The sequence below is a fragment of the Neolamprologus brichardi genome, chromosome 8 (genome assembly GCF_056152115.1).
Source record: "Neolamprologus brichardi isolate AB-2024 chromosome 8, ASM5615211v1, whole genome shotgun sequence".
Lineage (NCBI taxonomy): Eukaryota > Metazoa > Chordata > Actinopteri > Cichliformes > Cichlidae > Neolamprologus > Neolamprologus brichardi.
In genome coordinates this window covers 3,137,566-3,160,796 of record NC_142111.1, presented here as the reverse complement: position 1 = coordinate 3,160,796, position 23,231 = coordinate 3,137,566, and the positions used below count along the sequence as shown (strand labels likewise).

The 23,231-nt window shown below is 40.1% G+C and overlaps 1 protein-coding gene across 3 annotated transcripts in view; it reads right to left on the bottom strand.

Annotated features, from left to right (window-relative positions):
• Positions 1–6,373: 6,373 nt before the first annotated feature.
• abcc3 (ATP-binding cassette, sub-family C (CFTR/MRP), member 3) overlaps positions 6,374–23,231 on the bottom strand; it is a 68,553-nt gene continuing 51,695 nt past the window's right edge. For 2 of the 3 annotated variants that reach the window (XM_087845272.1, XM_087845274.1), the window contains 13 exons: positions 21,953–22,136; positions 21,750–21,858; positions 21,348–21,504; positions 20,979–21,186; positions 19,108–19,421; positions 13,653–13,852; positions 12,356–12,482; positions 10,922–11,023; positions 10,247–10,393; positions 9,996–10,154; positions 8,076–8,242; positions 7,800–7,994; positions 6,374–7,249 (listed from right to left, as the gene is read on the bottom strand). In XM_087845272.1, coding sequence (XP_087701398.1) covers positions 7,138–7,249; positions 7,800–7,994; positions 8,076–8,242; positions 9,996–10,154; positions 10,247–10,393; positions 10,922–11,023; positions 12,356–12,482; positions 13,653–13,852; positions 19,108–19,421; positions 20,979–21,186; positions 21,348–21,504; positions 21,750–21,858; positions 21,953–22,136 — 2,181 coding nt within the window. In that variant the 3' untranslated portion in view covers positions 6,374–7,137. Of the gene's footprint in view, positions 7,250–7,799; positions 7,995–8,075; positions 8,243–9,995; positions 10,155–10,246; positions 10,394–10,921; positions 11,024–12,355; positions 12,483–13,652; positions 13,853–19,107; positions 19,422–20,210; positions 20,522–20,978; positions 21,187–21,347; positions 21,505–21,749; positions 21,859–21,952; positions 22,137–23,231 lie in introns of all 3 variants that reach the window. The other variant, XM_087845273.1, reaches the window with a different exon arrangement.

Below are 23,231 nucleotides of genomic sequence, written 5' to 3'. Positions count from 1 at the left end.
TGAGATGAGGACAGTGCAACTCAAAAACGGGGGAAAAAAAATACTTTGAAGGTGTGCTCTGCACACCATGTTTAATGAATGAAGTTGTTATTATCATTTCTTCAGTCCTTTTCTGTGTAAACCGCTTCCACTAGTTTCCTCCACAGTTCAGCTGAGGACAGGGTAGCTATTAGACTGCCTTCCAGTGCAATAACGGTGGACTCATGCTGTGTTTAAGTATGTGTGTGCAGGAGATTGTTTGTTCTTCATGCAGACGTGGTGATTTTTGTGTAGACCTGTGTGCGTGTGTGTATGACAAGCTAATAAATAAAGCCTTGTTTATCTGGATCTTGCCATGCTCCGGATCCTGTAAAAGGATTATTTTAGGTCCATTTCAATTCATTTATTGTTTACTGGATATGTGTTTGTGGTTGGAGCAGCTAACTGTACTTCTTGTTATTGGATATTCACTAGGAGCAAAATGTGTGCGTGTACACAGGTGAAAATACCTGTCGCTCTCCCCAGGACAGAAAGAGTTACAAATGAGAGGTTTCATAATGAGGGAGGATTGGAAGAAGGGAAGGGCAGACACATCTTGGGGCTACAAATAATAAGCTTATTTTGTAGAATCACAAAAATTCCCCAGGTGTCAGGAAAATTACAAAATCATGAAATGGCACGCCCTCGGGTGAGAGGTTATGTGAGGATTACAAGCTTTGATATCAGTTTTATTATTTAGACTATTAAAGTCAACACCTGTCAAAGTTGAAGAGACAAAACATCATCATAGTTTTTGAGATTACCCCAGTAATGAAGATCAGCTGGCTGACATTAGACCTTTGGTTTGTACAAAAATTTTAAAAAGTATTTTGAAGAATTTAGCAACAGGCTGGTGAAGTAAAACAAAATCCAAAGAAACAACTTTGACTTCAGCATCTTTAGCAAACATCTGCATGTTTGGTTGAAGAGATATCAGCTGATGGCATTAAAAAAAAGTATATATATATATATATATATATATATATATATATATATATATATATATACACACACATTATCTACACATTATCTCATATCATCATCCATCTGCTTGGGCGACCTTTAGGGAAATAAGAGATCGGCAATCTCTGGACAGTGATTAGAAAAAGCACTTAACTAAACTTGTCAACAGAATGTGAAATATCAACAGCAGTGATGCTACATCAAAGGAGTCTACACATTGTGCTGCGGCAATATTAGGTGAAGTTGAACCAGGGCAACAGGCTGTGGCTCCGTCCGTGTCACAAGATGAGTTGAGTCAGAGAGTAATGTCTACTCCGTCCTGACAGCAGGCTGGGCTGATATGTTGGCAAACCTCAAACAGTTTCTGGGTATATTTTTGCAGTGGTGGTCTGCATTGACCCCGAGTAGCAACGTTGCAACGAGTAACGAGTGGAATTTGGCCAAAAATGTTTAGGTAGGGTGTAAGCACCGACACAAACACTAGGACCCAAGGTTTTCTTCCAAAACTTTGTATTGCAACAAGATTATCAGTGCTTGTCCCCTTCAGTGGTTTAATGTTGTGGCCCCTCATTTACAAATGGTAAATGGACTGATTCTTATATATGCAGCCACCCCCACCTACACACCTATAGTGTATATGCCAAAGGAAGCTACCAGGAAACTGACTCTAGCTTTATATTACAGTAAAATCTGACTAATCCCAGCCTATTCATTTTTCAATTTAAAACCAGTCATGCATTTCTCAAAAATCTAGGCCTCTTCTATGAATTTCCCGACATCTGTGGGTGGCTTAGACATATCAAAAGAACATCTTGCTCTGTCTGGTACTCCGATATTGAGCAATACTGAGCAACATTCTGACAAGGCATCAAAAAATAACACTCAAACCTTCTTGCTGTGTCACTGTTGTGCTAAAGTTGTTTTTAATCTTCCTCTCACCTCTGGGTCCGATTCTGTACATCTGTGCCAATAGGCAGGGACCTTATTAAGGAAGCTGGCAGCACAGCTTTCATTCATGCCGCCCTATCAACATTTATCAGTTTTAGCATGTTGGAGACAAAGAAAGGTGTGTGCCAGGGAATGTTATCTGCAGTGTTTCTGTGTGGGGCAAGAGACATCTTGCTATAAGGAATCTAAGGTGAACTTCTCTTCTTTGCCCTGTCATGGTCTCTCTTCCTACTTTCTCTTAATCCCCAATCAGTTCTGAGAACAGCCAACCCAATTTCCAATAACATATCCACAAAATCAATGGATAAAACAATAGAAAAAGCAACAAATCCCTCTCGATCCACAGTTAGGAAAGCTCTTACATTAACTCTCTTGTCTTCTTAGATTTTAATTTATTGTATTTTTGTACTAGTTTCTACCAGCAATGTAGTAAAATTACCATATTTCTGCCTATCAAGGAAGACACACAAGTTCCTTCAGTTTTAAGTGAAGAAGTTGGGGCAACAGTCACTTTCCTGGCTTGCTGACTGAGTGTGAGCACACTCTAGTGGATGGTTGGAATAATTACATAATGACTGGCACTAACGTTAGGTAGATTTCCCCCCAAAAAACTGGTGATTTGCAACACTGTCTCTTCTTAATTGTAAAAAATAAAATAAAAACTTTGCTGCATCACTGTATAAATGACATTCACACAAAGCACAACTGAAAAAGTCTTGTTTTGTTTTACCTGAAAAAAAAATTCCAAATATGTAAAAGATCTAATTTAAGAAATCTGTACTGACTACAAGGCTACATGGGAATGATTCATTAGCCACAACTTGAATGGAACAACCCTCTGGACATCATCAGCATACATTTTTTAAACTAAGGCTCCTCCAGAGTCACATAACCAATTATAGAACTGATTTGCCTTCCAAAGCAGTAATCCCCGTGACCACTGAGACCCCATTTGGATTTTCAGGCCGCTGTGTAAGATATTCTGAAAGTCCCATCTGCATCCCTTTTTATCAGGTCAATGCAACCTTTGGTTAAAGGTTAACTCTAACAAGTTTCACTTCATATAATTCATTCTACACCTGTATTCCCGAGTTCCAAACAGATTGACCCTGGTGCTGGTAACTTTAAAAGAACTTTTTGGGTGTCTTTTATTATCTTTGCCAATAAATATCCCCACAAAAATGTGGAAGAAAAAATAGTTGCACACTTCAACGCATGTGAGTAGTATATAATTGGTACATTTGCATGTATGTGCACACAAAAAGTTCCCACTTACATACTACTCCTAAATTCTACAAATAAGGTCCTCAAAGAACTATCATCTGGTAGAAAAACCCAAGAATTAAAGCATCCCTTTTTTTTAAACCTATTAATATTTGTTTTTTTTAAAGGCTTTTCTGTTTGGTTGTTTAAAGGGGTGGGCTTTAACCCAACCCCTAACCCTAGACCAGGGGTGGGCAATTTCAGGTCTCAAGGTTTTAAATGTGTCCTTGATCTCAACACCTCCTCAACATGTCTTGAAGTTCTCCAGAGGCCTGGTAATGAACTAATCATTTGATTCTGAGCCTGGTTCTGCCGGAGGTTTCTTCCTGTTAAAAGGGAGTTTTTCCTTCCCACTGTCGCCAAAGTGCTTGCTCATAGGGGGTCATATGATTGTTGGGTTTTTCTCTGTATCTATGAAGCGCCTTGAGGCGACTTTTGTTGTGATTTGGCGCTATATAAATAAAATTGAATTGAATTGAATTCAGGTGGACACCGGCCCTCGACGGTCACCCTGAATCTGGTGGATGTTTTGAGATTAACTAGAATCAGACAGTAAACAAAGACTCCTGCAGAAGCTGATACGATACATTTTCTTGCAATGGTGTTTTCATTTATTAAATTCATCATTCATTTATTAAATCTTTATCACAAATGTCCCAAAAGATGATGGTAACCTTTCAGATACGCATTATGTTTTATTTTCTTCAGGTTTTTCTGTTGTTGTCGTGTTTCTGTTATGAAATGTTCTTCAGTGTTGTGAGTATGTGACGACTTGCAACCAACAACAAGAAGACTTGATATGAATGTGTGACATTTTAGACTTGGTAAGCAGGATTGGCTGGACTTAAAATATGAGTAATTCTAAATACATTTTTCAGATAAACAAAAAACAAGTCAATCTTCCAACAAGCCGTTCAGTTTCAGCATTGGGTTAGTGGAGGGATGTCAAACTCATCTCAGCCACATGCAGCCCACTTTGACCTTAAGTGGGTTGGACCAATTCATTCTTTTCCATAGCGCCAAACGACAACTGCCGCAGCATTCAGTGAAGCTTCCCTTCCCAGTTAGTGTAAAGAACTTTAGCTGCACAAATTAAGGCCCTCTATAATTCAGGTTTTTCTGCATCACAGATAAGTTGCTGTAGAAAATGAAAGAAGTTCAGAAAGGCTCTTTGGACTTGTAAGAAATATATGGGTAAAACTGCAGATACGGTTGTGGCGGCTCTTAAGAAAATATAGTTAATATAGTCCTCTGGGTCTTATGTTTGACACACCTGGGCTAGAATAACCAGTTTACAACAAACCTGTTATGTGCCCAAACTAACAACAGAGCACATTAATCTCTTAGCATCCACGAGGTCACAGCAACCCATCTACGATAAAGGTTCCACACCCAAGTGGAAAAACGTAAAGGTTTTCATTTGAAAGGCAGCATTTTTTTTTTTTTTTTAAATCAGACATATGGCTTAGGGATGCACCGATACCGATACTGGTATCGGGTATCGGGGCCGATACTGTAAAATATGTGCATACTCATACTCATAAAAGTTAACCGATTACGGAGCCCCGCAGGGGACATGGGAGAAAAAAAAATTAAGACGGACTTTTGCGAGATCTCGCAAAACTAACTCGGGATCTCGCAAAAGTTTTGCGAGATCTCGCAAAACTAACTCGGGATCTCGCAAAACTTTTGCGAGATCTCGCAAAAGAAACTCGGGATCTCACAAAACTTTTGCGAGATCTCGCAAACGTTTTAGCCGCATTCTTCGGACGCTGGCTCGAAGCCGACCGGGAGGTCGAGGCACGATGTGCCGGGAAAGCGGTGTTCCTCCCGGCTGTAGTAAGTCTCGACCTCCCGATAGCTCGAAGCTAACGGGACGTCTCGACCTCCCGTTAGCTTCAAGCTAATGGGAAGAATGCGGCTAAAACTTTTGCGAGATCTCGCAAAAGTTTTGCGAGATCCCGAGTTTGTTTTGCGAGATCTCGCAAAAGTTTTGCGAGATCCCGAGTTTGTTTTGCGAGATCTCGCAAAAGTTTTGCAAAAGTCCGTCTTAATTTTTTTTTCTCCCATGTCCCCTGCGGGGCTCCGTAACCGATACCATGAACCAATACTAACTTATTTCATTAATCAGAGGGTGGCTTGTCATTTCTGTTGTAGTTTTTTAGATTGGCCACTAGGGGGACATCCCGCGCTAAACAGGCACAGGGTTAGACGAGTCAGACTGGCAGCTCCAGATAAAAAAGAGAAACTGGAGGCTGCTGTAGCTAGGCTAAACAAAATGTCAGCAGTGTGGACCGGAACAGCCAACTTTAACTCAGGTTTTGGAAAAGCGATTAAAAATGACAAGAGAAAACCACGGGCAGTTTAAATAACAGAGGCTCTGACTCATTTTATCGCTCTGGATGACCAACCAATGCCGGTCGTGGAAAACATAGGATTGCACCGTCTTCTCAGCATACTCGAGCTGCGATATGAAATTTGCAACCAACCGCCCACACATCAGAGAGTTAATGGTGCCAAAACTCTCTGAAGAGGTAAAGACAAGCAGTGTGTGCGCGATGTCAGTCCTCGGTTTAACGGCACAGTGGACTGATGATCCACGGGCAGATGGGGAGTTCATCAATGCCAAATACTTTCGTTATTTTGTTTGTTTGTTTACAATATGGACACTCTGCAATAATTTAAAAGTTTATTTTATTCTCAAACCTAATTTGTATTTATTTTATTCCAAACAGAAGTGTTTATTTATTATTCCGAAAGCTCGAGACAGTGCCAATAGTTCAGTGATATTTTGTTAAATTACAATGTGGAGACTCTGCAATAATTTAAGAGAAGTGCTTATTTTTCACTTGAAATTTTTTTGTGGTCATTTTTATTAAGATATTATTTATTATCGGCAGAGAATAAAATAAAACCTGTCTTCCAATTCATTGCATTTGTGTGTGTGTGTGGTAGAAGTATCGGTTTTTGTACTCTGTATCGGCAAGTACTCAGATCCAAGTATCGGTATCGTATCGGTTTGAAAAAATTGGTATCGTTGCATCCCTAATATGGCTAAAACAAAATAAACCCCAAGCAGCCTCTTTAACATAAAAAGCAAATATCTTGATTGTAAAAAGTTAAAGTCACATCATATTTGACCCTTTGGCATGCAAATGACAATCCCATCTGGAACCATGACTTCAATAAGCAGAAACAAAAGAAGGTTTTATACGCCAGCACCATTTAAAGACAGCACAACAATTTCGTTCTTCCTTTTTTATATACAAAGGCATTTTCATATTTCATATTTTGGTGGTACATAATTCAAGTTTTTATAGATTTGGTTCACAGAAGAATCACATAAGTAACTGAGCACACTTCCCTAGATAAGACAATTCTTTAAAAGTAGCTTAAATAATAGTGCAGTACAAAAATAAGTGGGTTCATCACAAAAATGTAGAGTTTTTCTCATGTGAAAGGTACAGTGGCACGTTATTCTTCTTTGTAGAAAATATGAAATTAAAAAGGTCCTCCTTTTTTTGTTGTCGTGTTGTTTGTTTTGCAGCAGAGAGCCGATTAGAAAACGATACATTCACTGGCTTTCTTTATCCCACTGGCAGAAGGCACTAGAGAGCAGACTTGGCTCAAATGACATTTGCACTTATGGCTTTTTTTTTTTTTCTTGCAGGACAATCAGAGCCAGAAACTTCCTACTGAAACATTTGTTTATGTCCTGATGTGTTTTTGACAGACGCTGCAACTACTTGCAAGTGCTAAATGACCCAAGTCTGCAGAGGAGCTCGGGCGTCATTCAAAGAGAGCAATAAGGTTCCTGAAAATGATAACAAGTGCACACAGAAAGTATTCTTCAGTTCCACTGCCAGGTTTCAAACAGACTCAGACTCAAGTGAACTGAGCTGAATTCCAGACTCTGGTTTACAACATCGGGACAAAAAGGCAGTTCTACTGTGCCAGTCCTGCATCTTTAGCCATGCCGTAGAAGATTCCTCTCTTAGATATAAGGTTTGTAGGAGTATCAAACTCAGCTATCCGTCCCTTGTCCAACACCAGCACTCTGTAAGAAGAGAGGAAGAGAGTGTGATTCATTCACAAGACCTATACAGGTTTTAAATCAGAACATTCTTATTTTCTTTTACACACACATCACATTATCAAATTTACTCCTACTTTGCTTTTGGTAGAAAAGCATCAGTATTGTGTGTTACGGTTCTAAAAATCTCAGGAATTCTCTTGATGACTATTCGTACTTCAAAATAATGAGCAGCTATTTCTAAAATAGTTTTAAAGTGGCCCATTTCTGCCCCTGGGACCTGACTAGAGTAGCTTTGCATGATTCAAAATAATGAATAACAGATGTTTTAGCCACATTCTCTTTGGGCATCCTCCCTTTAAGCCAAGGATGATAAGAACGGCTCTCCCTTGCAAAAAAGAAGAGTTGAACAACAGGTCGGCTACAACCACAGTTTAGTTCCTGAGATGACCATACTAAGGATATCCATCGTCTATGAGCGTTCACCATTGTAACCGTACATATAAATATATGACAGAAAAAAGGAAAAGCAGGTGGTGCATTTTCCCTTCAAAGTAATCGGTAAGGTACTAACCTTGTATAATCCATTATTGTGTTGAGTCTGTGTGCAATGGTGAAGACGGTGCAGTCTTCAAACTGAGTCCTGATGGTGGATTGGATGAGGTCATCTGTCTCCAGGTCGATAGCAGCAGTAGCTTCATCCAGGATGAGGATCCTGGTCTTCCTCAAGAGGGCTCGAGCTAAACACACTAGCTGCCTCTGGCCCACACTGGAGACACCAAAATCCAGTAAGTGAAACAGCATTTACAGACAAGCCTTGTTCACCGTGCTTCTTTGTCTTTGAACGTACCTGAGGTTCTCTCCTCCCTCTGAACATTCGAGGTCCAGTTTTGCTGCCTGGTTACTGACAAACTTGTGGAGGTGAGAATGTTCCAGGGCTTTCCACACCTCTTCCTCGCTGTACTTCTCAAAAGGGTCCAGGTTCATCCTCAGTGTCCCAGAGAACAGCACAGGCTCCTGAGGCAAACACAGAAACACAGGTGAGCAGGAAGAAGCTACCACAACCCTGGATGGGAAGGAAAACCGACAGATGGACATTCAGCTGGGCTCTCACTCTGATATTATTCGATGCTACAGAGTGGCAGGGTGAACTTGGGTGGGTGCAGGGTGGTGATGGGCAGAGATGGGCAGTAACGCGTAATCCGATTACTTTTTTCAAGTAACGAGTAAAGTAAGGGATTACTATTGCAAAAACGGTAATTAGATTACTGTTACTTTCCCGTAGGAACGCTGCGTTACTGCGTTACTAAAACCGTGATTCTTTTTGCGAGAATGTCTCATGACAGTGACGTAAGCGAGTGCGACGTTTGTGAAAACAGCTGTGTACAGAGCAACAATGGATCATATATCGAGTGCGGGAGAGAGTATGAGCGTGCAGCGTTTAAAGCGTGGAAGTACTGACCTTACTTTGAGTTTGATTCCATAAAAAGTGACAAAAACATTAGTGTCCGTTGTGCGTGGGAAGAAAACTTCTTTTTACAGCGAAAAAAACCCCTAAACTTACGAGCAAGCACCGAGTAGCTACGACGTAATGGGAAATTCACAGAGAAACTCGCGGATTCTTCCACTGACCGCTGCGGCACACCTGCACCAGGGTAAACCTCCGCCTACCCCACTCCTGCTTTACAGGTGAAAATAGAGCAACAGGACCGCTAGTCTTTGATTTTATTTATTTTCTGCTGTGTTTTACTTGCATCTATTTGAAAGACTGAGTGTAAACACACACAAAAAAATTATTTTATGTGCTGGAATGTGCAGAAAATAGGTTTAAATATTAAACAAATTTCTTCCAGTCAGAGAATGTTGCATATAATTAAATTTTTGCTTGATGCATAAAGTTAAAAGGTTAAAACTAATAAAACAAGTTTTAAAAAGAGACTTTTCCATTTGATTACATTTTGTATGATGGATTATGTAGAAAAAGTAGAATTGGGCTGAAAGATCTATCGCTTTATCACCTATTCAGGTTGTAAATCGTGGTTTTAAAAAGTAACTAAGTAACTAAGTAATTAATTACTCTTGAAAATAAGTAATCAGTAAAGTAACGGGATTACTTTTTGGGGAAGTAATCAGTAATTAGTTACTGATTACTTTTTTCAAGTAACTTGACCAACACTGGTGGTGGGTATCACCGGTAAGGTGCAAAGCACTAGCTTTAGTTTACAGCAGAGAGATCAGCAGCTAAATTAAGAATTAGTCTCCAGAGCCTCAGTCAACATAACAACAATCTAAATAACCCCGTTTATGTGACTCAAGCTGTTTTCACATAATCTTTGAACAATTTTTACAATAACTGGTTCTTCCTGTTAAAAGGGAGCTTTTCCTTCCCACTGTTGCCAAGTGGCTGCTCACAGGGGGTTGTTTGACTGGTGATTTCAGATGTTTCCCGACTAGAGATAGCAGAATATAGAGCTTGAGACAGCAGTAGCAGATATCACAGTGAATAATATTAACTGCGCTATGTCCGCATTGGCTTAAAAGATTTGTTTCTTGAGTTATACCAGACCCTAATAAGTGGTAGAAGTAAATGGATGCTTTTTATACAGTAATTACGACTCTGAATCATTTAGTTTAGTTTTTTTCCTGTTGATGTATGAGATCTAAACTGTACATATTTCATTGAAAAATTAAGATTATTCGCACAAATACTGACATATAATCCTTTTCAAACAAACAGGTGCTTCATTGAGGCAGAATCTGACAGTCGTACCTGTGGAATGATGGTGAGTTTAGACCGCAGGTCGTGCAGGCCTATCTCTGATATCTTCACGTTGTCGATGGTGATCTCGCCTCCTGCAGCTTCCAGCAATCTGAAGAGGCAGAGCGTCATCGAAGACTTGCCGGCCCCCGTACGACCTACGATACCGATCTGCGCAGAAACACACGGAGTTGTGTTGAACACCCCACTGAGCCATTATTCTGCACTGATAAATAAATCATCTCGGCATATCCGCCCCACACCTTCTCTCCTCCCTTGACTTTTAGCGTGATGTCCTTCAGAACGAGGTCCAGTCCCTCTCGGTACCGAACGCTGTAGTCGTTGAACTCCACGTTCCCCTGCATGGGCCATTCAGGTGGGGGCTTCTTGTCCTCCACCTCCCAGGGGGCCTGTAAACACAAACACAGCTCTTCATGGTAGGAAAACTTTCTGAGCAACTCATTAGCCTCTTTGGCTTGGACCAGAACGGATTTGTTTATCAGGCTAAGAAGTCAGAGAGCTGTACTTCTTTGCACAGCCGCTCGGAGCTGCCAAATATTTATTTCACCTCTGGGATGCACCGGATGCTTCAAACAGAGGCTTTCAATAACAACTACACCAACTAATGCACAGAAGGGGCACTTTCTGTGATGGCTACTGAAAAAGTACACTCTGTACAGTATAAGTGCCCTGTTTCTCTGCAACAGAGGGGCCCTTGTTGGCAGCAGGTAAGCTAACATTTCTGGAACTAGTTACAGTTTATAGGTCTTGTGTTGCAGAGTTGAGCAACAAGGCAGGTTTTTGTTTTTTTTACGTGGCTAAATTCCTACATTTTAACCGTAGCACAAAGCCAACACCACTTTAAAAGCAAACACATGAACAGTCCCATCTTCACAGAGTATTAGAAATGTGCTTAAAGGGAAATATTCATGACATACCTCTGTCTTGGTCTCAGAGTACTCCTTCACTCTCTCCACTGCTACTATGTTGTTCTCCAGTTCTGAAGTCATCCGCACCATCCAGTTCAAAGACATGGTCACCTATTGAAACAATGATTATGAAACATTCCAGAAATTTACAATAAGGGATGCTGTGTATCCACTACAGCAAAGTAAGGCAAAGCAAAACAACTTCCAGAGCCTTGTAAATAAAAATGACTTACATAAAAGACATTAAGACAAAATGAAAAGGAAAAAGTTTTAAATTGAGCAGAAAACAAGTAGGCCCTTCACATGAACGTGAAGCAGCTCAACTAGATACTAAAGAGCTGAACTTACAATATGAAGACTTATTCACATATAACTTCATTCAATTAAATATTTGGTAAAGTTCAAGGAAAGCGTTAGCATGCAAGTAAAGTAAGGTTTATTAGCTAAAACTGAGCAAAAGGATAAATGATGTTACTAAACAACCCCATCCAATAAAACTGTGATACAGAGTAAAATGCAGATACATTCAGAAAGCAATGATCTGCTTTAAGTGAGACAATCTGCCATTAAATGAAGCTCATTCTTAATTTGATGACAGCAACATATCTCAAAAATACAGAGACAGATTCATGTTTACCAGTGTGCAACACCCCCTCTTCTAAACAACAGTCTGTAAACACTGAAATTTCTCAAGCACATTATAGATCAGAAGAGTAGTAACTGTGAGGCACAGATGATCAAATATTTAAAAGGATAAATGCTTCCTTTCCAGTCACCTTTCTCACTCACTATGTGTTAATAGATCTCTCTGCATCGAATCATATCTGTTATTAACCTCTGTCTCTCTTCCACAGCATGTCTTTATCCTGTCTTCCTTCTCTCACCCCAACCGGTCGCAGCAGATGGCCCCGCCCCTCCCTGAGCCTGGTTCTGCCGGAGGTTTCTTCCTGTTAAAAGGGAGTTTTTCCTTCCCACTGTCGCCAAAGTGCTGCTCATAGGGGGTCATATGATTGTTGGGTTTTTCTCTGTATCTATGAAGCGCCTTGAGGTGACTTTTGTTGTGATTTGGTGCTATATAAATAAAATTGAATTGAATTGAATTGAATTGAATAGAAACTAATTATGAAGTAATAGGGGTTTAAATAGCTTGTGTAAAATAAATTACGATTCTTTGCTAAACAACAAACATGAGTTTTCATAAAGTTAAAAGTAACTGATAAAGTGATAAGAGGCAATACTGAGAACAGTTATAGCGCTCTATATTTCAAGCAAACAACAGGCTAAAAGAGGATAAAACACAGATTTGATCCATGGTAAAAATACCAGTGACTGCAGCTTTACTGAGAAAGCATTATAAATATAAAAAAAAAATGCTATAAAGTGACATTATTACTGGTTAAATGAGATATCTAGATCATATTCTTGCAATAGCTGTAGTAGTACCTGTAGAGCATAGGACACCGACAGACCCACGAGGCCGGGACTAAGACTGTCCTTTCCTGTCACCGCAAACAGGCCAGCAAACAACACAATGCAGTTTCCAATGAACTCAATTCGCACTCCGAGCCACCTGTAAAACAGCAGATGCAGTTGACCTTAAGAACACCTGAGAAACTAAAACACGGGATAATTCAGCACCTTGTGTTACGACAATAATGACTTATACTCATTACTGGGATACAAGGGGCAGTGCCACTGATAGAGCCACAAGCTTTAGAAATATTCTTTATTGTGGAGCAACACTATAGTAAGCACAGTATATTTTCTTATGTGTGTATAGACAGTGTGTGAATTCCTTTTGTGCTTTTCACTCTTTGCACTCAGACAGTGTTTCACATTAACGCCATCTTTCCAATAAGATGGACAGATGTTAGAAAATCTGCTTTTTTAAAAAGGATCAGGTAAGAACTTTGATATTGACCTTTCTCACTATGTGTTAATAGACCTCTCTGCATTGAATAATACTTGTTATTAATCTCTGGTTCTCTTCCACAGCATGTATTTTATCCCGTCTTCCTTCTCTCACCCTAACAGATGGCCCCGCCCCTCCCTGAGCCTGGTTCTGCTGGAGGTTTCTTCCTGTTAAAAGGGAGTTTTTCCTTCCCACTGTCACCAAAGTCCTTGCTCATAGGGTTTTTCTCTGTATCTATTATTGTAGGGTCTACCTTACAATATAAAGCACCTTGAGGCGATTGTTGTTGATTTGGCGCTATATAAATAAAATTGAATTGAGTTGAATATCTATGCTACACCCAGTTAGCTTAGCTTATCATAAAAGCTGCACACAGGTGCAAACGATTTGCTAAGCTTTGTTAGAAGCTAACAAAATTTCACTTTGCACTTTGAGTTCAAACAGTCATTGTAGTCAACCATAATAAACCTACAGACACGAGCAGGATTGATTTTCTCATCTTGTCACTCAAATTTAAGGCTGAATAGAAGAGAAGAGTCTTTGAGCATGAGTACTCCTTACCTTCCTATAGTTATAAACACAAGATATTTGCCATTTATGCACACGAGACAATGAGATTTTTAAAAAACCCACCTTATAGAACTTTAGGGGCTCCATAAGTAACAGATTATGTGCAGCCATAATTGTGACAATTTGAAACAAAATTCAAAGCAGAAAGAATGAGTCAAACAGAGACGCAGAATCTTTACATGCAGTGGCGGTGCACAGAGCGACACAAGAACTCAAGACTGGAACACAGCTGCTTCTCTGCTGGAGCAGGATACTTGCCTGTTTGACACTATACCAGGGTAGTAACTCTTTTGGTTCTCATCCACTTTGATATCACTCATCAGAACAAAGGCAGAGTGCCTGCCATATGCTCGGATTACACTACAGCCAGTGATGGTCTCAGAGAAATGGGAGTATATGGGAGAGCGGCTGACCGACTCCAGACGCTTTAGCTGCCGAGACGTGGCAACGTAAAATCTCTACAAGCATTGAGGGGGAGAAAAACAGACAATGTTAAAACACAACAAGGCTTTCCATGTGCTTAGATATGTTTAAATATGATGCAAATACAGGCTCACACGCATACACACGCACACCCACACACAGTAATGAAGAAAGCCTATGTTAACAAAGCAACTGCAGATATTTGACCCTGAGCTTTTAAGCACTGATAATAATATTAAACTAATACAAATAACAAGATTCACTGATAAAATCCACAAAGCTGACAGAACAGGTGATTTTGATCTGCAGGTGTTTTGTTTTTCATTACACATATATCTGCATCCAAATCAAATTTATACACAAACAGCCGTAATATTATAAGTGTTAGAAGCTTGAAGCGATAGTTCTGCTTTTCTGAGTATTTGGTAGTTTCTGAGCACAGTGAGATTAAAGACGAATACGGCAGAGAGACAAGCGATGCAAAGTGGATGACATGACAAAGCTGCAGGAACAACATTTAGTGTTACTGTTAAGCTCATATTAGTTGTGTGAGTGTGCAGTTAGTATCACGTAGTGAGGACACAGAATATTCCCTTAAAGACAAACTGATAGTTGGGTAAGCAAATGTTTGGGCAGTGACGCAACTTTTATCATTTTTGCCCTTTATGCCACATTTGAAATGAAAGATGCAATTTTATTTATTCAAAAATAAATAAATTGTATAGACAGTTTTATATGTTCATGATGTGAAATGTGACTTGATAATTAACCTATGTTATAGATATTTTTATTAGTTACACAGGAAAAGGTTAGAATATGAGACGTATATACCTGATGTGGTCATGGCACAACATGTGGCTAAATGAGCCCACTTTAGGTTAATCAGGCTTCCCTTTGACTACAATGGACTGTAGGAAGATTAATGGCTTAATAAACATTTTAGTTCATTCTAAAAGAGTTAATGTGTACTTACTAAGATAAAAAAAAAAGACATCTGCAGAAAACAAAAATAATGGATGAATGATTACAGGATTCGTTCCATGGTTAAAAAAAACAAAACGTGGATAACACTCTTTAGGATGTCCGTAAATCATTATCCACACCTATGATAAATCGAGATGCCACAAGAGTAAATATAGAGGGTTCACCACAAGGTGCAAACCAGCGATCAGTCTCAACATTAAAAAGAATTGGGCACTGGTTTAAATCACAGGTTGAGTTGGAGCCAACCGGTCGCAGCAGATGGCCCCGCCCCTCCCTGAGGTTTCTGGAGGTTTCTTCCTGTTAAAAGGGAGTTTTTCCTTCCCACTGTCGCCAAAGTGCTCATAGGGGGTCATATGATTGTTGGGTTTTTCTCTGAATGTATTATTGTAGGATCTAGCGCCTTGACACTGTTGCTCCAATTTGTGTATGAATAAAATTGAATTGGATTGAATTGAATTGTCCTTGAAATGTCTCACGTTTTTGTTGCACTGGCAGAATCGCATGTTATTCTCCATCTACATGCTTCTGTTGGGTCTGATTACTCTGTAAATTAACACTAACATTTACAATCTTCTGTGGATAATATGCAGTTACATTTTCTGCCGACAGGCTGTTACGTAAACACGGTCTCACATTGCTGGGCTTTTCACTCAGATTCAGCCAAGCATTGAAGTTTAACAGACAACTTTCTTCATCTACTACATCTTCTGTGGCATCAGAGAGCTTAAATTGTGAAAATTGTGTCACTTCCCAGTCACCTCCAGACCTAACTGTATTATCCTAAATCAGGGGTGGGCAATTCCAGGCCTCGAGGGCCGGTGTCCTGCAAGTTTAAGATGTGTCCTTGATCCAACACAGCTGATTTAAATGGCTAAATGACCTCCTCAACTGCTGTGTCCCAATTCAGGGTCTGCAGCCTTAAAGGCCGCATTTTAAGGCCGATTACGTCACAGCGACGCGACGAAGGCTGTCCCAATTCAAAGGCTGCTCGAAACGCGGCCCTCAAATGCGTCCTTCATTTCCCTGAATTTTAAGGACGTGGCGGTGTAGACTTCGTGGCCTAACATATCCCAGAATGCATAGCACGGCGGTGGGTGTGGATAATTTTGCCGGGAAAAAAAACGGCGGATGAGGGGCGCCTGAAGAGTAAACTTTAAGTAAGTACTGAATATTATGTCACTTATTTATGTGCAAATGTTTAATAACGAAGAACATTAAAACATTACTGTTGGCCACATGTCGGCAAAGTTATGTGACATTAGTGACGTTTGTACTAACTTGGTTTTAAAGCCTTTACTTTAAAATATACGCCGTTCAATAGCTGAGCTTAATCAGAGAATGATCAAAGCTCATGTAGAAACAAACAAACAAATGAACAAAAGAGTTTCTCCTTCATTTCTGTCAAACAAAGCTGTATGAAACGTTTCCAGCTGTTAGTATCATGGTTACTAGGCAACCTGGGCAGCGCAACGGAGGCTAGACCGTCCCATTTCACAAGCCTCACACTTCCGGCCTTAGCGGTCTTTAAGTACGCGGCCCTTGAAGATCGTTGAGACTGCGTACTTTAAGGCTGCAGACCAGCCAACATGTCCTGAACTTCTCCAGAGGCCTGGTAATGAACTAATCATTTGATTCAGGTGTTTTGACCCAGGGTGACATCTAAAACCTGCAGGATCCTTGAGGCCTGGAGTTGCTCGCCCCTGTCCTAAAGCCTTTCAAAATCCTATAAGAAAAACCTGTAGTGAGTTGGCACCTGACAAAAAGAGATTCATACTCATTCATATTCTAGTCACCTAGTTATTGAACAGCTGTTTGAGCCTTTCACTAAATGCCTGCACACTTAACTGAAAGACAAAAGGCTGACACTGCACAATTTCATCCGATGAGTTAGATAAACCTGTGATATGCAATAAAAAGCCGAGATAACCCTGATACCAGAAAAGCAAAAAGGACACCATGTGTTAAAATTGTTAGTTTGCCCTTTAACTGCATATAGGCAACAAAGTGTTGCTTGAGCACTGAGACAAAAAGCTAACATGTAAAACTGCATTTAAAATACCTTCTTCAACCACCTTTTCTATGAGGCTTTAAAATTGACGACGTAATCAGCAGAAATTTATTTTGTGAATGTTAGTGTTGATTATATCTCGTAGCATTTATTAAAACGTATATTAACACAGCAGTGCTGAACACTCTATAGAGATACCACCAACACCACTAAACAGATTAGAAAGAGCTGCTCTCACGGCAGAAATGTTTGCCCTGTCCTCGGTGAAGCAACTCATCTTTTGTGCATGTGATTGTTTAAAAAACAGGATGTAAATAAAGAAATGTAGTTTATGCATGAGCTTTTTAATAAGTAATACGAGCTCCCAAACTAGAACCAAATTATACTGGATCCTTCAAGGCTGGGGCCAACACATCTATTGAAATAACCTGACAGCATTTTAGCCAAAATTACCCCAATTGTATTTTTTTGTGGTGTATATGGGACAACATATATGAGGCCAACAATGACAGTTAATTTAAAATGCAAAGGCCCAAATATGTTTTGCGAAATGAAAAATAGAAATTCCTTAAAAACTGTTCTTTACTGCTTCATGAAACCTCGCAGAGGAACAGATACGTTTCTTTTTGACACACTGAACGACGTTAAAAGCAGGAAAAACATGCACGGCTCTTTATCAACATCTGATTTGCAGTTAGTAATATTATTTCTGCCCTAAGAGAAGCCCTGCCTCCGTGGATCGACTGTAATGAGTGCTGGGCTGTATACCTTTATATCTGATACACAAAGACGTTTCTCAGGGCTAACAGGTGTTTTTTTGGGCTACAAAGTTTAGAAGAATAACTTATAAATGTGATGCTTCACTCACAAGCTCGTATGCAGGAGCACTAACATGAAAACTTTTTGTTATTTGACTTGCTAAAGTAACGAAAAGTGGCATCATATCAATTCTTGAATCAGAACTGACAGGAATTTTAGGAATTACGCCCATTAAAGTGACACGAAATTCTGAATTTTTCAGATATGAACTTGTAACATATACACACCGAACCGAACGAGTTCACTGAAAAAAATAACGTAGACGTGAAACGAGCTGGTCCTGATGTTTGTGAAGAAGACAAGGAAGAAACTTGAGATTCTGGTTTTATCCGATTCGCGTGAGAAGGCAGCGGCGGGGAGAATTTCACGGTTTGATTCCAGAGTTGAAGCTTTCATACACATCTCAGCATGTCAGTGGGGCTATTTGAACATTGTTGGGACAGCATCTGACGACACAGAAATCATTTCACAGAGCTGACTGACTTGGAGCGGCGTACAGCTGTGTCTCTCGCAAAGTACTATTATTTTACCATAATACGCGCTTTGAGATATGAGTGCCAAATGCAGTGACGTGATTGGTCAGATGTGTTCATGCAGTAACTATAACAAGAACAACAACATGATCTGTATAGGATAAAGGTCTGATCATCTCTTAGTTTACTCAGATTGCACAGAGTGTATATTTGTTAATAATTTGAATCATTTTGGATAAGAATAAGTGTAAGATAACGGGGAATTTCAGTTTTTACTTTATAATTTGTTTAGCGTAAGATTTACAGTTAAATTGTATTTTTTCTTGCCTTATTTGATTTTTACGTACTGTTCCTTTAACACACGGTAACTGTGCACGGGGGGGCGTTCGCGACGGGCAGTGTGGAGCAACGGGGGCTTTAACTAGCTGTGGAGAAAAACAGTTTCTTACCGTGTTTGCAGTGTACATGAACATTCAAACGGATCACTGTATTTCAAAACTGTGGAAATAAATGTTGCCTGTTTGTTTTTCGACTACAAGCGGACTTTGTGGATTATGTTCAACTGCACTAAGACACGTACGGCCCGACTACCAGCTAGTGCTTCCGCGGTATTATGATCTACTGTGCAAATACTTGTGTGATAGATATTTCAGGTCATACTGCCCAGCACTAACTGTAATCCAGTTCACATTTGTCGATTACAGCAAAAAAAAACAGTTTAACTGACGGTTTGCTGCATTTTAAACCCATAAAACAACTGAAATAACTACGGCTCACACAGTCTTACACTACAGACTGGCCACTGAGCGACTAAGGCCACAACAGTTTATGACTACTGGACTAGACCGAACCACACAGCAGCTAAATCTAGACGAGCAACGATCACTGCCTCAGACACATGCAGCTGTTTACTACCACACACACACACACACACACACACACACTCAACAGCATTCGCAGACATGCATGTTATATTAATGAGTTAGCAGACTCTTTTCCTATTTACCTGAACCCACCAATAGAACACCATTAACGGAGCTATGACTATGAGGAACATTGGGGTGAGGGCACAGCATATGAGCAGCACATTCAGTGTGTACCAGAAAGTGCGCATCCATATGTCAATATTGTCTGGGATCTGGGAGTCTATAGCATCCACATCTTTGCTGAAGCGGTTTAGTAACCGCCCAGTAGGGGTGCTCTCGAAGAAGCCCTGCGGAGCTCGCAGGACCCCCTGAAGTAAGTTGCGGTGTGTGAGCTTGGCTGCCTGCAGCATACTGTAGGCCCGGCACAGCAGGCAGTTAATCAACAGCAGCGCACCTGCGAGACAGGAGGGGAGGGGGTCAGGTGTGACAACACAATAGCGCCTGCGTTAAATGGATGAGCAGCCTGTGAGACAGCGACTTTCAGTGTCAGTGCAGGTTTCCCAGACTCAGTCCTCAACGGTGCCACTTATACACCTCATAAGTGGCATTTTATCATCATATTCTTTCATTTATGCTTCCCTTTTGTGCACATGGTGCTTACTTTTAATATCTAATGGAAAACTAGCAGATGTGGAAATTTTAAAAGACTAAATAATTAAAAATTTCATTAACTTCAACAGAGAAATGTGAGATACTGCTATCATTTCACCTAAGAAGGTGAGGTCACACTGGCCTTTGATAAAAAATAAAGTTTATTTAGTTGTGTTAACAGTGCTTCACCACTAGAGGGGGGTATAGATCACTAAAAACTGACTGACTTTGATTTTGTTCGATAAAGTGATGGTGTGAATGTGTTTAGGAGCGTGATCTGTGAGGTGTGTGTGTGCATGTGCATCGCAACAAGCTGCAGGCAGGACAGGAAGTGTTTTGGCTGTGGAGAAAGAGCAAAGTGAATTTACAACTGAAAAGGAAAAAATGACAGCAGGAGGTGCTCATCATGGACAACATTGCAGGCTACGGAGGAAACAAGCCAAACCTGAAAGTTACAAATTTCGCTGCGGCAAACATGCAAGCAGCATGCCACTTGAGGAAGAGGAAGAGCCCCACATTTTCAAGGAAAAGAAGAACTGAGAGGACACATTTGGCACGTGAGCCACACTGCCACCCGACCCCACCCAAGTACCTGGACAAAGACGTATATGACAGCCAGGGGTACTATGACAACAGCAAAAATGGGTGTGCTGGAAACAATAACTAATATAGTGGAGAGAGAAACGAAGAAGGTGCCCAGGAACATGAGCACAGTGGACGGCAGAGCCTCATCTATCACGTAGATGTCCTTGGAGAAGCGGTTGATGATGCGTCCTATAGGGGTGGTGTCAAAGAAAGACTGGGGCGTGTGGAATTTGTTGGTGAGCAGGTTAAAGTGCAGCTTCTTGGCTGCACCGATGTTCCCCATGGCTAATGTGAAGGAAGCAATCATGATCAGGATACCTGGGATTAGGTTAAACCACAGGAGCAGAAGAAAAATTGATTAGGGAGAGGAAAGTTTCACTGTAGAATGAGAAAGCAGCTGTTATAAATAGACATGGGCAGCTTCTGTCCTGAATGTGAGGTAGTCAGGGGAGCAGTTCACCATGAAAGGAGCCGCAGTTAAAGAAAAAAAAGAAGAACAATGCTCAGTGTATTCCAATTAACGATGCTGTAATCAGATTAACTCTCCTTTGGCTCACAGCATCTCTCCAGAGTTTACTGTACAAAAGAGAAGCATTTCAACTGGCTGCAAAGCAAATCTGTTCCGATTATTTCAGTAAAACAAAGAAAAAGCTGTGAGGGTGGAAGTGGAAGTATAAAGTAGGCATTCAGGTTCAACAATCCGACGTGGCAGCTGTTTGCATTTCAGCATACAATACATGCATTTAAATGAACATTCAGCATCAGCGTGTCTTACCTTGTGCAAACCCCAGTGCCGCGTACACCCCCACCCTCATCTGAACATTTTCCATGGTGCTATTCGTCACGGCGTCATTGGTCCATTCGCTGAGCCAGATGTTTGTTCCGATGGAGGCAGCGCTCTGACAGCCGTACAGGAAGCAGATGACCACTGACAGCAGTATTCCGACTGCCTTGACGTACTCCAGGTACACCTTTCCTTTCACCTGGGATCAAAACAAAAGATAATTCAGGGGTCGATGTGGTCCAACCAGTGAATACCAGGTTGCTATGTTGCAGTGAACGCTGAGCAGTCGTGGGTCGGACGATCAAAGGTGGAGAACTTTAATTATATATTTGCAGGTTAAAAAGATGATGATGCACCGACCTGGCCGGTTTCTGCTGTTTCTGCCTGGATGAGTTTCTCCATCTCGCGCGGTTTCTTCTTGTCTTGCGTCTCTGAATGTTTTCGCTGGCTGCAGCCATGTCTCCTCACTGAACGGGACCTGGGGTTCTCTCCGTCTGAGGACATAATGCTCATCTGCCTGTTAAAAGAGGCGCAGGGCAATGAGCTCACGCTACTGAACAGGGTCAGGATATCTGGTGGCGATAATGCATTTATTCAACTGCTGTTTTGTGCAAAATGACTCCATATTTTTCAATTCGCTTAATGTTTTAAAAAGCTCATAATTCTTGAGAAATTCCTGATAAAAAAAAGACAAAGTTTGGAGTTTATGCAACAACCGTTTTATCTCATCCAAGTTTAAATATCCAGTTTTTTTCAATTTACCTTATAAAACTTCTTTTAGCTTCATTGATCATTGGTTCACTGTCCACCATGTCTGTGTGGTTGCTAAGGGCGTCGTCGGGGAACAATTCGTCATCTTCAATGATCTCATCTGTGAGAGCAGAAAACCAGCATGAGATGCTATTGAACCATCAATCCGTTCTGCACCAACGTGAAGCGATATGTAAGGGGAGGAAATGCTGTACCGCTGGCCTCGTCCTCCTCCATATTATCCTCCAGGGCATAATTTCTGAGGAACTCGGCGAATGCTCCGTTCTGCTTGAGGAGATCCTGATAGGAGCCCATCTCTGACACCCGGCCATCCACCATCACCATTATATTATCCACCTGAGGCAGGAAGCTGATGCCATGTGTCACCAGGATGCGTGTCTGGAGTCAAACACAAGAAACTTTTACTTCTGTCATGCAATAAACCAGCATGACAATTACAATTTGCAGGATGGGTTTGAGAGCAATTTTCTATTTCTGTTTAAATATGAACTGAAACATGATGTGAAGTTCTAAAAGTAGAACAAGACCAATTAAGCTGCCGAAAATGAAAATATTAGACTTAGTGATTTAATTATTGAGGAAGATCATCCAATATATGATTTAGCCCAAGGCTATAATCTGGCATATTTACATTTGTTAAAATGTTCATTAATAAGTATTGTCCCTCTTTCTAAATAGAACTAAAATTAAATTAAAATTAATATTGTCCATCTGGAAGGGGGAAAGCGCTTATTTTCTGCGTACAGCCTTGTGCAACAATACCTCGAAAACCACATTTGCAGGAACCGCAGATCTGTCCTGGACATTAGGTTAGAGGAGTTTTAGAGCAAGCTGGATTCCAAATATTCACTTTCATGGTATTTCTATTATTACAAGGTCAGGACTTTGACTTGGCTGTTCCAAAACATTCGATTTCTTTTGTATTTGACCGTTCTGATGAAGAATGACTTGCAAGTTAAGTATGTTTTGTTATGTTTTGTTATGTTATGTATGTTTTGTTATGTTATGTTTTGTTTTGTTATGTATGTTTTGTTTTGTTATGTATGTTTTGTTATGTTATGTATGTTTTGTTATGTTATGTATGTTTTGTTATGTTATGTATGTTTTGTTTTGTTATGTATGTTTTGTTATGTATGTTTTGTTATGTTATGTATGTTTTGTTATGTATATTTTGTTATGTATGTTTTGTTTTGTTATGTATGTTTTGTTTTGTTATGTATGTTTTGTTATGTATGTTTTGTTTTGTTATGTATGTTTTGTTATGTTATGTATGTTTTGTTATGTATATTTTGTTTTGTTATGTATGTTTTGTTATGTATGTTTTGTTTTGTTATGTATGTTTTGTTTTGTTATGTATGTTTTGTTATGTATGTTTTGTTTTGTTATGTATGTTTTGTTTTGTTATGTATGTTTTGTTATGTATGTTTTGTTTTGTTATGTATGTTTTGTTTTGTTATGTATGTTTTGTTATGT